Source organism: Mandrillus leucophaeus, unplaced genomic scaffold, assembly GCF_000951045.1.
Source record: "Mandrillus leucophaeus isolate KB7577 unplaced genomic scaffold, Mleu.le_1.0 Scaffold50, whole genome shotgun sequence".
Taxonomy (NCBI): domain Eukaryota; kingdom Metazoa; phylum Chordata; class Mammalia; order Primates; family Cercopithecidae; genus Mandrillus; species Mandrillus leucophaeus.
In genome coordinates, this window is record NW_012105365.1 from 1,187,247 (window position 1) to 1,202,680 (window position 15,434).

Here is a 15,434-nt window from a genome sequence, read left to right on the forward strand (position 1 = left end):
AAAGAGCTTCTGCACAGCGTAAGAAACTATCATCAGAGTGAAGAGGCAACCTACAGAATGGGAGAAAATTTTTGCAATCTACCCATCTGACAAAGGGCTAATATCCAGAATCTACAAAGAACTTAAACAAATTTACAAGAAAAAAACAACCCTATCAAAAAGTGGGCAAAGGATATGAACAGATACTTCTCAAAAGACGACATTCATGCAGCCAACAGACATACGAAAAAATGCTCATCATCACTGGTCATCAGAAAAATGCAAATCAAAACCACAATGAGATACCATTTCATGCCAGTTAGAATGGCAATCATTAAAAAGTCAGGAAACAACAGATGCTGGAGAGGATGTGGAGAATGGGACCGCTTTTACACTGTTGGTGGGAGTATAAATTAGTTCAACCATTGTGGAAGACAGTGTGGCAATTCCTCAAGGATCTAGAACTAGAAACATCATTTGACCCAGCAATCCCATTACTGGGTATACACCCAAAGGATTATAAATCATGCCATTATAAAGACATATGCCCGCGTATGTTCATTGTGGCACTATTCACGATAGCAAAGACTTGGAACCAACCCAAATGTCCATCAATGACAGACTGAATTAAGAAAATGTGGCACATATATACCATGGAATGCTATGCAGCCATAAAAAAGGATGAGTTCATGTCCTTTGCAGGGACATGGATGCAGCTGGAAACCATCATTCTCAGTAAACTACCACAAGGATAGAAAATCAACATTGCATGTTCTCACTCATAAGTGGGAGCTGAACAATGAACATATAGACAGAGGGTGGGGAACACCATACAACGGGGCCTGTGAGGGTGTGGGGGTCTGGGGGAGGGATAGCATTAGGAGAAATACATAATGTAAATGACAAGTTGATGGGTGCAGCAAACCAACATGGCACATGTATACCTATGCAACAAACCTGCATGTTGTGCATACCCTAGAACTTAAAGTGTAATAAAAAAAAAAATTTTTTAAAAAAAGGTATAAGAGTTCTCTTTTCACCACATCTATGTCAACACCTATTGTTTTTTGACTTTTCCATAATGACCATTCTGGCTAAGCTGGTAAATCACTGTAGTTTTAGTATGTATTTCCCTGAGTATTAGTGATGCTGAACATTTTCTTATATGCTTCTTGGCCATTTGTATGCCTATCTTCTTTTGAGAAATGCCCATGTCATTCGTCCACTTTTTAATGGAATTGTTTTTTCCTTGCTGATTTAAGTTCCTTGTAGACTCTGTATATTAGTCCTCTGTTAGATGCATAGTTTGCAAATACTTTCTCCCATTCTGTAGGCTGTTTATTCTGTTGATTCTTTCTTTTGCTGTGCAGAGGATTTTTACTTTAATTAGGTCCCATTTATTTATTTATGTTGCATTTGGTTTGAGAACTTAGTCACAAATTCTTTGTCTAGGCCAATGTGAGAAGGGTTTTTCCTACGTTTCTAGAATTTTTATAGTTTCAGGTCTTAGACTAAAACCTAATCTATCTTGAGTTAATTTTTGCATATAATGAGAGATATGAATCCAGTTTCATTATTCTACATTTGGATATCCAATTTTCCCAGCATCATTTTTTGAATAGGGTATCCTTTCCCCAGTTTGTTTTTGTGTGCTTTGTTAACGATCAGTTGGTCTTAAGTATTTGGCTTTATTTCTGGGTTCTCTATTCTCTTCCATTGGTCTATGTACCTAATTCTATACTAATACCATGCTGTTTTGGTTACTATAACGTTGTAATATAATTTGAAGTCAGGTAATATGATTCCTCTAGATTTGTTCATTTTGCTGAGGATTGCTTTGGCTATTTGGGCTTTTTTGATTCCATATGAATTTTAGGGTTTTTTCTAATACTGTGAAAAATAATACTGGTATTTTAACAGAAATTGCATTGAATCTGTAGATTCTCTGGGCAGTATGGTCATTTTCACAGTACTGATTCTTCCAATCCATGAACATGGGATGTATTTCCATTTGTCTGCGTCATCTACGATTTCTTTCAGCAATGTCTGCAGTTCTCCTTGTAGAGATCTTTCACGACCTTGGTTAGGTATATTCTTAGGTATTTTATTTTTTGTAGCTGTTGTAAAAGGGATTGAGTTCTTGATTTAATTCTCAGCTTGGTTGTTGATGGTGTATAGCAGTGCTATTGATTTGTGTATACTGATTTGGTAACCTGAGAGTTTACTGAATTCATTTATCAAATCTAGGAGTCTTTTGAAGGAGTCTCTAGGGTTTTCAAGGTATAAGATCATATGGTTGGCAAACAGATAGTTTGACTTCCTTCTTTCCTATTTGAATGCCCTTTTTTTCTCTTGCCTGATTTTTCTGGCTAGGACTTCTCTTTGCACACATCTTTGACTTCTTTCTTGGAATAAATGTCTACATGAAGAAATACTGGATAAAATACAAGCTCATTTTAAAGGCTTTTGATTATACTGCTAAATTTCCCTCAAGAAAGGCCCACCATGTATGAAAGACAGTACTAGGAATGGGGGTTAATTAAAACATTCATTCCTAAATCTCATTCATATATTTTCATTAAATTTATCCAACAAATATTTATTGAGCACTGACTTTGTATCAGGCAACATACTAAGCAATGAGACAAAATGATTCCCGCCTTCACAGAGTTCTTAATTCAAATTTGAAGAAGGTATTTCAAAAACTCTGCCAAACTTTCACTTGGAATAATGGTGGAATATTCTGCAAATATTAATTGAGAATTCTATAAAAACTTATAAGCTGGAGGTATTTCAACAATTTCCCTCATTTAAAAAAAATCTTTCTGTAATGAATTTAAAATAAAAGTATGTGAGGTTTCTTAATGACTTCTCTTGGAACATATGTTTTTTTAATACCCTGTTTTATCCAGGTTCTTAGAGCTTTTGAAAAGCAAATTGCAGCCATTTTTATCCATAATTATTACTAGCTGGACTTGCTGGTTTCCAACATCCTCATATTTTCATAATGATTGAACACATCATGCAAGCAACTATTTCCAAGAAGATCAAAGTATGAATAGAAAGATGATGCTAATGATTGAAGAACAGATATTTGAAATTTTTCTTGAAAAATACCCAGTGAAAATTTTAGAGGCTAAAATCCAGCCTATGCAAAGATCAGATTTGACAACAGCAGCACAAATCTGTTAGCTGTACAATAACTTTCTTCTATGATTCATTCAGTCCATTTCCAAAACCAGCTAAAAGGATATCTACTTATGCCAGTATTCATAGTAGTAACTCTTCAAGAATAGTTGCCTAATTTAAAAACACTAGAAAACATGTTAAACATTCCATTTAAAAATCTTTTCCCCCCATTCTCTTTTCATATGCTTAAGAATCCTGATGCTTTAATTACTGACAAATTTCAAACCTACTTCTGAAAAGCTTTGTATATCACTATATGCAGTATTCCAGTAAGTTGGCAATATAATTATGATGAAGACAGCAGCTACAATTCATTGAACGTACAAAAATGCAAACCATGTCTTCTGCTGTAAATGTATTATCTTACCCACCAACGTTTTAAGAAAAGACCTATCTCGATACACTATTAAAGATGAGAAAACAAATGACGTGGTGGAAAAAAGAAAAAAAAAAAAACTACAGTGAAGGAAGAACGAGAGAAAAGAAAAGGAAAAAAAGAAGAGAAAACAAAGGTTTAGAGAGGCTGTATAATTTACCCAAGACCAGCTGGCCAGCCTCCAGAGGATTTGAGATCCTAACCTAAATAGTCTAAGCTGAGTCCTCCATGCCACTCCACTTTTATGACTAAGCCGTGCTAGGCTCTTCTTAGACTGTAAAGTTTTCTCTTCAGAACTTGAAACCCATTTTCATGCCAAATGCAACTGTGATTCGCTGGACTGCCAGGCTTGCCCACAAAACCCTATTAAGCCCATAACGTTCCTGAAAATATAGAGGATTACAGAACTTATATCTAATAACTCTCATAACTGTGCTTTACTGAAAAAAAATAAATGTGAATGGAAAGCCAGGATCACATCTTTCTTGTTATAATTTTAGCAGGAATGGGGCCTCTGTGAACCCTAAACCAATGGTGGTAAGCTCTAGTGGCTGGTCAGGCAGGGCAAAAGGCGAGGGATTCAGACTTAAAGAGTCTGGTAAAGAAGCAGTAAGATGCCTGAAGAGGAAGATGAAAAGAACTTAGAAAGAAGCTACGGGGAAGCAAAAAATAGAACTAGGAATTTGAAGTAGGACAGTAACAAGGCAGTTTTCCTTATCTTGCTCTTAAACTTTCCACCTGAGTAACTGTGTAATACTGTGATAGGGCCGGAGGGAGAGGGCAGGAGGGAGGGGGGATGGGGGAGAGAGAACAAATGCAAATTTAAGTTTTTCTCTTCGTTTTTTGTTTTTTTGTTTTTTTGTTTTTTCTGAGACGGAGTCTCGCTCTGTCGCCCAGGCTGGAGTGCAGTGGCACAATCTCGGCTCACTGCAAGTTCTGCCTCCCGGGTTCACGCCACTCTCCTGCCTCAGCCTCCTGAGTAGCTGGGACTACAGGCGCCCGCCACCACGCCCAGCTAGAGACGGGATTTCACTGGGTTAGCCAGGATGGTCTTGATCTCCTGACCTCGTGATCTGCCCACCTTGGCATCCCAAAGTGCTGGGATTACAGGAGTGAGCCACCGCACCCGGCCCCTTTATGTATTCTGTATTCTGCTATCTATCCCCTTCCACTGTAGTAGCCACACTGCAACTCCACAGCTAAACAGCATTATTTAATGAAAGAATGGAGGCTGGTGGAAGAGGACACTCTTCTGAGGTCTATAGTACTGGGACTAGATAGATCCTAAGCAGAGGCAAGAAGGATATACAAACAGTCATAGCAGGATTCAATTTGGCAGCAACAGTGCATAAGTCTGAGGATTGAGATTGTCTGTATTGGTCTTTAGCCATTTGACTAATGATACTTTAATGTCTCTATTAAGACCCAAAAGAGGCCGGGCGCGGTGGCTCACGCCTGTAATCCCAGCACTTTGGGAGGCCGAGGCAGGCGGATCACGAGGTCAGGAGATCGAGACCATCCTGGCCAACATGGTGAAACCGCGTCTCTACTAAAAATAAAAAAAAAAAAAAAAATAGCTGGGCATGGTGGCGGGTGCCTGTAGTCCCAGCTACTCCGAAGGCTGAGGCAGGAGAATGGCGTGAACCCAGGAGGCCAAGCTTGCAGTGAGCCGATATCACGCCACTGCACTCTAGCCTGGGTGACAGAGCGAGACTCCGTCTCAAAAAAAAAAAAAAAAAAAAAAAGACCCAAAAGAGTTATGTCAATCATTTTCCCTTTTTATTTCCTTCTATATACTTTTAATAATAATATGGTTTGTTTGGATTTATTATTCTTTAATATCCGGTAACATTATTTAACCTTCTTATACTATTGCATTTGATTGATTTTTCTTTATGCATTCTCTAACATTCCCACTGATCTATTCAATTGCTCTGGTCTTAATTTTACAAATAAGCAATAACTATGAAACTCTATGTTGGTAATTTGAAAACAGTATTTAGCAGCATATTTTTCTAGTACATACACAACAATCAAATCCCATAAATTTGAAATAATTATGGCCCCAAATTACCATTTATGTTTATTTCCTATTTAAGAACTATCTCTCTGAAAGTATAATAATAAAAAATGAATGATACTTACCCTACTAGGCCTACATCAGCTATAACTTTTAGATCAAGGTGAATTATTCGTCTCTGGCCTTTCAATGGTAAAAAATTTGTAAGTAATTTACCACCAAGACCTCCTTCAGCTACCAAAATTCTGTCATTCTCCTTATTGAGTTCTCCTTAAAAAGAGAGAGAGAAATATTTACATTAAAGATCAATAAGTGAAATCACTAATGCAATCTATTTCTTTCAGAAATACAGGCAAGGAAATTCAAAATTACAAATCTATAGATTAGTAAGTGGAATCACTAATGTTATATTTTACTTTCAAAAATACATGCTAGGAAATTCTCAATTACAAACCTATAATAAGTAGAATCATTAAGGGAATGTTGTTCTTTCAGAAAAACAGTCCAGGAAATTCCAATTTTACAAATCTATTGAAAGTTTGACCCCAGAAAAACACTTCAGTAAGCAATTGAAAAGAGCCTAGTTATATATTGTTTTAAGACCAAGCAAGAACTCTAACATCTTTAAAACAATCTTAAATCTAGTAGTCATTTTAACTTTTGTAAGTTTTAAAAATGCTCTCTTATAGAGTAGTAACTAAAATTGTTAGTTAAAAAACTTCTGAAACTCAAGAGAAGCTATTCCATTGTTTAATTTTAGAAAATGTGCACATTTTTACAACCTTCGAAGTTATAATACACTCACCTATAATTTTACCGTTTTCATCAGTTACTGAAATACCCACAGGCACAGGGATTTCACAGTCTTCTCCTTTGGAGCCTTTCAGTGCACTAACTCTACCAAAAAAAAGTATACATATATATATGTATGCTTGTGTATGTACACACACACACACACAAAATGGTTACAAAGAACAGTAGCAATCAATTCTCTGGTTAATGCAGATGTTAAATGGTCAAACACAAGGTTTAAAAAAACTAAAATTATCCCTAATTATTTCTTTGCATTTTAGACATTATATCCCACTAAAATGGCACTGGGTAATGATTTAAGTCACTAAGCTAACCACCAAAGGTCATTTTAACCTGAAACTAAAATATTGCAACCATGAAATGAAGAGATTATTGCTACAATACAAATAAGGTAGAAAAAGCCAGGCATGGTGGCTCACGCCTATAATCTCAGCACTTTGGGAGGCTGAGGCAGGAGGATCTCGAGTCCAGGAGGTCAAAACCAGCCTGAACACCAAGCACAACCCCATTTCTATTTAAAAAAAAAAAAAAAAAGAAAATTTAAAAATTAGTTGGGCATGGTAGCACACACCTGTAGTCTCAGCTACTTGGGAGGCAGAGGTGGGAGGATCACTTGAGCCTGAAAGGTAGAGGCTGCAGTGAGCTGTGATAGTGCCTACTACACTCAGCCTAGGCAACAGAATGAGACTCTGTCTCAAAAAAAAAAAAAAAGAAAAAATGAATCTATAAAAAAACAAAAAATCCACCAAATAGCAAAGCTTCTAAAAAACTAACCTCGAAGGAAAGTACTTACATTAAAGAAGGCAAATCTAGCTACTCTTAAACTGCTCATAAAAGAAAAAATTAGTACAAACGTTTTAGCAATTCTACTTCTGGGAATTTATCAAAATAATAATTGAACAAACATGTAAAATAGTATCTACACAGGATGCTGTACTATAGGTATAATTGGAAAAAAAAAAAAAATCAACAATAACCTAAATAGACAAATGACAAAATAAATTGTTAGTTATTACGCAGGTATTCTGAATAATTTTGACATGGGAAAAAAAGTAAAAATAGCAGATTGTAAAATATTGTACTCTCATTTTTGTATTCTAAAATTTTATGCACATAATTGCATTTGTGTAAACACACAGAAAGTCTTAGAAAAGTCAAGAAAAGGTTAACAGTGGCTATCTTGCCTTCTAATGGTAGTGGGGTGGAGTAGCATGGTTAAGACTGAGAAAGTTTTCTTAAAGGTTGTCAAAGATAATTTTAGAAAAAAACAGTGGGAATTCAGATAATTTTCGGTTTCAACAGGGAAAGTGCAAAAAGAATACAGATAGACATTGGGAAAAGAAACGGACAAAAAGTTTTAAAACTCTGAAATATTCTTTAGTATCAGTCTTTTATGAGTTGAGACATTTTAGGCTTTTGCTCAGTTATAAATACAGGAAACAATTTACTTCAAATGAACAATTAAGTTTTTATTTTATAACTTAAAAAAAAATTTCCAGAAGGGTTTGATTTTCTAAATTTTAAGTCACTCAGTAATTACTTACTTGCTGTTTGCTCCTACTCCAGCCACAAACCGTTTCTGACGATACTTGTCTTTAAGTTGTTTTAAAGTCATTCTGTTCCGGGCTACAACCCAGACGTCACCACCTTTTCCACCTTCTCCACCTAAACGAGGATAACCCATTCCACCGGATCCTCCCTTGGTGAAGAGTCTTAGGTTATCAATGAAATTTCCATACTTAAAAAAAAAGAGAAAAAACATTTGTATACCAAGCGTATCAACTTGGAATTGCTTTCTAGTTCTTTCTTCCACCAAAACTTCTTATTAAAAAATCGTTAATAGCTTTTTATATGCCAATTCTGTAACATCTTCTTAGCTCACCTCCACATCTCTGATCTGACCCCCTTTCCCATTTGATTATTTCTCTTAAGTCCCTTTTAGTTTTTTCAGTTATCAACTATTGTCCCACCCATCCTGAGGGTTTCTGACTTGGTCCTGTTTTCATTCTACACTTTCTCCCCTGGGTAATTTCTGCTTGTACCAATAACCATCACCTAGGTGAGATATTTTCTATGTCCAATCTGCCAGACATTTCCATCAGGATGAAATCTTTTAATAGGATAAAGCAATGTGAGCAGAATGTGTATCTAATTTATATGTGAAATCCCCTAATATGTAACTTGTTCTTACACATCAGTTGAATAAATAATAGCCACCTCAAAAATAAATGTTAACATAACAACACCAAACTCTTCGCCAGGTAAAATCTGTTCCTCCAATGTTCTCTCAAATAATGGAACTATGGTTTATCTATTGAGACTACACAAATGGAAGTCTTTCAGAATACACCTGTTTCTTGTCCCAAAGCCCTACTCTCTTCTCCCCAGTACCACTGCCCTAGTACCTGCACCACATGAGCTCCTTTCAGTGTCTCATCATTTTTTCCTTATTGCATTCTCCAATTTGTTGCCCGAAGTATTTTTCTGAAATTGATCTGATCTCTAATCACGTTTCTCCTTTACTCAAAAACCATACATTTAAAAAAATGCTTACAAAATAAAGCAAAAAATTCTTAGTACTATAGTTGACCCTTGAACAACACTGGTTTGAACTGTGTGTGTCCACTTATACACAGATTTTTTTCAATAAATACATTAGAAAATTTTGAGCTTTGCAACAATTTGAAAAAACTTGCAAACCACATAGATGGGAAATCCTGAAAAAAGTTAAGAAAAGTTGTGTCATGAGTGCAAAAAATATACACAGATACTAATCTATTTTGTCATTTACTTCCATAAAATATACACATATCTATTTTAATTTTTAAAAAAACGAGAGATGGGGTCTTGCTGTGTTGCCCAGGCTGGTCTCAAACTCCTGGCCACAAACAATCCTCTTGCCTTGGCCTCCCAAAGTGTTGAAATTATAGGCATGAGCTACTGCACCTGGCCACACATCTATTATAAAAAGTTAAAATTGGCCGGGCGCGGTGGCTCAAGCCTGTAATCCCAGCACTTTGGGAGGCCGAGACGGGCAGATCACGAGGTCAGGAGATCGAGACCATCCTGGCTAACACGGTGAAACCCCGTCTCTACTAAAAATACAAAAAATTGGCCGGGCGCGGTGGCTCAAGCCTGTAATCCCAGCACTTTGGGAGGCCGAGACGGGCAGATCACGAGGTCAGGAGATCGAGACCATCCTGGTTAACACGGTGAAACCCCATCTCTACTAAAAAATACAAAAAACTAGCCGGGCGAGGTGGCGGGCGCCTGTAGTCTCAGTTACTCGGGAGGCTGAGGCAGGAGAATGGCGTAAACCTGGGAGGTGGAGCTTGCAGTGAGCTGAGATCCGGCCACTGTGCTCCAGCCTGGGCGACAGAGCGAGACTCCGTCTGAAAAAAAAAAAAAAAATTAAAATTTATCACAACTTACACACACACTTGCAGACCTTACATGGCAGCATTTGCAGTCAAGAGAAATGTCAGCAAATGTAAAAATGCAGTATTAAATCATAACTGCATAAAATTAACTGTAGTACATCCTAGAATACTGTAATAATTTCGTAGTTACCTCCTGTAGCTATCTCAGTGAGCTCAAGGGTCCCAAATTGCCACCAAAAAGGCCATGTGATACTACTCATCTCTCCATGGGCAGTTCATCTTGCCAGTAAATTTTGTAAGTCAGTAAAAAGTGATCTCTCACAGTTCTCTTGCATTTTTCATCCTGTTCAGTGTTACACTGTAAACCTCGAACAACACCATGGAACCCATACAAAGTGCCACTAGTGATGCTGGAAGTGCTCCCAAGAAGTCAAGTCATGACATTACAATAACAAGACGAATTGCTTGATACGTACCACAGATTAAAATCTGTAGCTGCGATGGCCTGCTATTTCAAGATAAATGAATCCAGAATAAAAATCAATGTAAAAAAGAAAAAACTTCATAACCCACTGCTGCAGCTGTGCCGAGAGGTGTGAAAACCTTGCACTTTTTGTAAATTAACTTTTTATCTTGTATTGAATATGCAACTTTTATGCAGATGTAGGATTGCTATTTTAAAAACATAGACTAATACAATTCAAGAAAAAGTAAAGTTACTATATGACAATTTAAAAGCAAAAGGAATGTGAAGGATCTAAAGCTAAATAATTGCCAGCAAAGGATGATTTGATAATTTTCGAAAGATGTTTGACTGTGGAAGACAGTGTGGGAATTACTCAAGGATCTAGAACTAGAAACACCATTTGACCCAGCAATCTCATTACTGGGTATATACCCAAAGGATTATAAATCATGCCATTATAAAGACACAAGCACATGTATGTTTATTGTGACACTACTCATGATAGCAAAGACTTGGAACCAATCCATCAACGACAGACTGGATTAAGAAAATGTGGCACATATACACCATGGAATACTATGTGGCCATAAAGAAGGATGAGTTCATGTCCTTTGCAGGGACATGGATGCAGCTGGAAACCATCATTCTGAGCAAACTAACACAAGGACAGAAACCAAACACCACATGTTCTCACTCATAGGTGGGAACTGAACAATGAGAACGCTTGGACACAGGGAGGGGAACATCACCCACCAGGGCCTGTCATGGGGTGGGGGGCTGTGGGAGAGATAGCATTAGGAGAAATACCCAATGTAAATGACAAGTTAATGGGAGCAGCAAACCAACATGGCACATGTATACCTATATAACAAACCTGCACGTTGTGTACATGTACCCTAGAACTTGAAGTATAATTTAAAAAAAAAAAGAAGAAATCGGTTTGGCTTTGGCTTTAGAAATATCAAGATAACAGGAGAAGCAGGTTCTGCCAACCAACAGGCAGCAGATGAGTTCCCAGACGCCATTGAGAAAATCACTGAGAAAGAGTATCTCCCAAATCAGGTTGTTAATGCTGACAAAAGTACCCTATTCTGGAAAACATGCTACAAAAGACATTAGTAAGGAAGAGCAGTGAGCACCAGGATTTAACCCAGGAAGGGATAGGCTAACCCTATTGTATTGTGCAAATGCAGTTGTGTTTATAATCAGGACTGTCCTTATCTATGAAGCTGCTAACCCCTCAATCTCGAAAGGGAAAGATAAACATCAGTTGCCAGTCTTTGTTGGACAAGAAGGCCTAGAGAACAAAAAACCTTTTCTCTGGATTGGTTCCATGGATGCTTTCTCCCTGAAGTCAGGAAGTACCTTCCCAATACGAGACTGACTTACAAAGTTCTCAGTGCCTCCCCTCCCTGCTACCCAGAACCCCATGAGTTCAACACCAAAGGCACCGAAGTGGTGTCCTTGCCCCCAAACACAACGTCTCTAAATCAGCCTCTAGATCAGGGGGTCGCAAGGACCTTTAAGGCTCGTTAAACATGATATTCTACGGAAAGGATTGTCAGCTATGGAAAAGAACATCGACAGAGAAAACTTCAGGAAAGTCTGGAAGTATTACATCATTGAAAATGTCATTGTTATTGAAAAAGTCATGAAAGCCATAAGCCCAAAACAGTAAGTTCGTGCTGGGGAAAACTTCGTCTAGGTGTTGTGTTGTAACGTCACAGGATTTACAACAGAGTCAATTAAGGAAATCATGAAAGAGACTGTGGATATGCCAAAAACGGCAGGAGAGTGGGTAAAGGACTTCACGACATGGATCTTGAGGAAACTCAAGAGCTAAGAGATAACAAACCAGAGGAATTAAAAGAAGACAGCTTGATGAGTGCTTCAGATCCAGTACCAGATAACAAGGAAGAAAACACAGAATAAACTATCAGAAAAACTAACATTAGACAATCTGGCAGGAGGGCTCCTATTATTCAGGACTGCTTTTGACTTCTTTCATGACGTGGATCCTTCTGTGAAACAGGCACTGAAACTAAAGCAAATGGTGGAAGAGGTACTGGTACCCTACAGAAACATTTTTGGGGGGGAAAGAGAAAAGCAAAAGCATGACAGAAATTGCGATGTACTTCCATAAAGTTACACATAGTGTGTCTGCCTCTCTTGCCTCCCCTTTCACCTCCTCCACCTCCACGTCTTCTGCCTCTGCCACCCAATATAGCAAGACTAACTCCCCCTCTTCCTCCTCAGTCTACTGAACATGAAGACTATAAGGATGAAGACCTTTACAATTCACTTCCACTTAATGAACAGTAAATATATTTTCCCTTCCTTATGACTTTCTTAGTAACAGTTTCTTTTCTCTAGCTTAATTTATTGTAACAATACAGTATATACTATACATATAATCTATATGTGTCAACTGACTGCTTATGTTATCAGTAAGGCTTCCAGCCAAAAGATTAGTAGTAGTTGTTTTTGGGGGGAGTTGAAAGTTATATGAAGATTTTCAGCTGGGGGGGGGGCGCACCTCTAACCCTCATGTTCTTGAAGGGTCAACTGTATATCCAAAGCTACTAAAATACCCTTCTGGTTATCTTTTTTTTTGAAACAGGATCTGGTTCTGTTGCTTGGGCTGGAGTGCTGTGGCACTGTCATAGCTCACTGCAGCCTCAAACTCCTGGGCTCAAGCAATTCTCCCACTTCAGCCTCCGGAATGGCTGGGACTACAGGTACCACACCACCAACCCAACTATTTTAAAGATGGGGTCTTGCTATGTTGCCCAGACTGGTCTTGAACTCCTGGCCTTATGGGATCCTCCCACCTCAGCCTCCCAAATAGCTAGAACAGCAGGATTACCTACCATGCCTAGCTCCTTCCTGTATCCTTTTCTTTTGCTCAACCCTTCCCTCTTCCTCTTTGCTCTGTACTACATGAAATACTGCCATTTCTACATGCCATTCTGCTCACGCTTTCCCTCTACTTAGAATGTCATTTCTTTTTCCTATCATAAATCCACCTAAATGTCATATTTACTAATGTCTTTCTAAATTCCTCTAATCAATTCTCTGACTTTGCTGGCTCTCCCAGCAATTTGATTAAATCTCTATCTTACACCTTTATAAATCTTACGCTGCATTTAGTGTTTACCTGCTTCCTTCACTGACTCAAGAATTTCTTGTAGGTAAAGCACTTATGTATTAACTTCTTAGGCTGTTAACTTACAGAGCAATTTCTTAAATTCATAATCCACATCTCTAGTCATTTAGGAGAGCAATTACCAAAAACATCTGGGATTTTTTTTTTTTTTCAAAAAAGTTGAAATATTGACCATTCTGATATACTCGAGGAGAGTTTCTACAGTTCCACTAAATATATAACACTTTTTTCCTGCTCTAGATAAATCAGATTCAGGGGCTTAGGAGCCTTATTTTAAAAGGAGCATTTTTACTCTGGTCGTTAGAAATAAAGTAATGGTCAAAACATGACGCAGGCAACGTTTCACAAAACATTACTAGTAGGTAAGTTTTGTTTTTTGTTTTTTTTTAATTCAAAGCTGTTGTAAATTTTTACGGAAACGATTCTTAAGACCGACACTACACAAAAATCGACCTAAATGTTCTGCAAGAAGGCACATCCATTAAACGCTCTCGTGTCTTCATAAAAATCCATTAGAAAAACAAACAGTGCACTCAAGGAGAAATATATAAAAACACACTGTAGACATTACTTAAAGGAAGAAAAAACCACAACATTTGGGCCACAGCAGGCAGGTATCCCAGTTCCTCATGCCACGTGCACACGATGTCTCTAAAGAACTTCAAACTCTGCCCCCAAACAACCGTCCTAACCACGCCAGGTACACACACCATTATCACCGCTTACTGGCAAAGCGCGACTACAGGAGGGGCGGAGAAGTTTATGGGAAAACCAAGCAAGCAAGAGGCCGCCACAAAGAAAGTAGTGGAGAGGCAGGTGAGCAAGGGAGAACTACAGCCGTCAGCGCTAAGGGGATCAGGTCGAGGGGACCCGCACGGACCTTTCTGAACAACACGCAACTGCAACGGACCATGGCTGCAACAGGCCAGGAAACCTTCTTGCCCAAGCCGCACAAGCCGAAGTACAGCGCGGCCTTTTGACGTCACCGCCGGGCGCCGACGCGTTTCTCCTCCGCCCACGCCGGCGGACTGTCGCATGCGTTTTGTGGTGCTCTCCAGAGGGAACAGCCGCATGCGCTGTGCGGTGCAGCCCATGGGTGTGGCGGGAAGGCGTTCTCTCTTAAAACACGAAGATAATCTCGAGAAGCGGTGGGACAAAGGACAGTAGGGCGCAGGTTGCGTGCCTCAGGAATTAACATTTTGAATAGAATGGAACTGAAGACCCAGCGGCCTTGGAGCCGCTTTTATGCTAATTGAAGAAACTAAGAATCTTCACCCTCAGCGTGAAAAAACCTTCAACGGACCATAAAACCAAACCCGTAAAAGACACAGAAACTCAGCTGAGGAAAAAGAACCCCCAAAAGCCATTCAGTGACGAGCTGAGTAGTCTTCAGCCAAAGCTTCCAGGAGACAATAAATTTAAAACTTGCGGCGGCACAAAATTTTATTGAAAATAATGTCAGGATCTGAGTTCTGTAAGAGGACTCCTGTGCAGTAAGAGAAAGAAGCTTCTTGGAGTCGGGAAGACGGGTTTTTATCCGTCATTTGAAGCGTGCCTTTGTGAGAACTAAGACACGATGTGAAAACCCCTCACTGTCTTGATTATTTTTCAGGACCGGAAGAAAGTAGCTCTCCCCAGCCCCTCATGCAGCGAAAAAACGTATGCAGCTGAAGTAAACGGCCCTGCACAAGGCTGCTAGCTGTATAATTCTTAACAACCAAAACGAGTAATTCCTAGAATCCTTTCACATCCTGATATGATATGGCTCTGTGTCCCCACCCAAATCTCATCTTAATTTGTAACTTCCACCTTGGAGGTAGGGAAGTGATTGGATCATGGGGGGCGGTTTCTTCCATGCTGCTCTCCTGATAGGGAGTTCACACAAGAGCTGATGGTTTTATAAGTGTTTGGAAGTCACTCCTTTGTTCTCTCTTCTGCTGCCATGGGAAAAAGGTGCTTGTTTCTGCTTCCCCTTCCCCCATGATTGTAAGTTTTCTAAGGCCTCCCTAGCCATATGGAACTGTGAGTCAATTAAGCCTCTTTCC

At 38.8% G+C, this 15,434-nt stretch overlaps 1 protein-coding gene across 2 annotated transcripts in view; it reads right to left on the reverse strand.

The window, feature by feature from the left end:
• Nucleotides 1-14,379, reverse strand: part of GTPBP10 (GTP-binding protein 10 (putative)) — a 35,548-nt gene extending 21,169 nt beyond the window's left edge. Inside the window, exons 1-4 of one of the 2 annotated variants that reach the window (XM_011996013.1) lie at nucleotides 14,270-14,361; nucleotides 7,922-8,115; nucleotides 6,370-6,461; nucleotides 5,690-5,834 (exon numbers count right to left, since the gene is read on the reverse strand). In XM_011996013.1, coding sequence (XP_011851403.1) covers nucleotides 5,690-5,834; nucleotides 6,370-6,461; nucleotides 7,922-8,115; nucleotides 14,270-14,302 — 464 coding nt within the window. In that variant the 5' untranslated portion in view covers nucleotides 14,303-14,361. Of the gene's footprint in view, nucleotides 1-5,689; nucleotides 5,835-6,369; nucleotides 6,462-7,921; nucleotides 8,116-14,269 lie in introns of both variants that reach the window. The other variant, XM_011996014.1, reaches the window with a different exon arrangement.
• Between the last annotated feature and the right edge of the window lie 1,055 nt (nucleotides 14,380-15,434).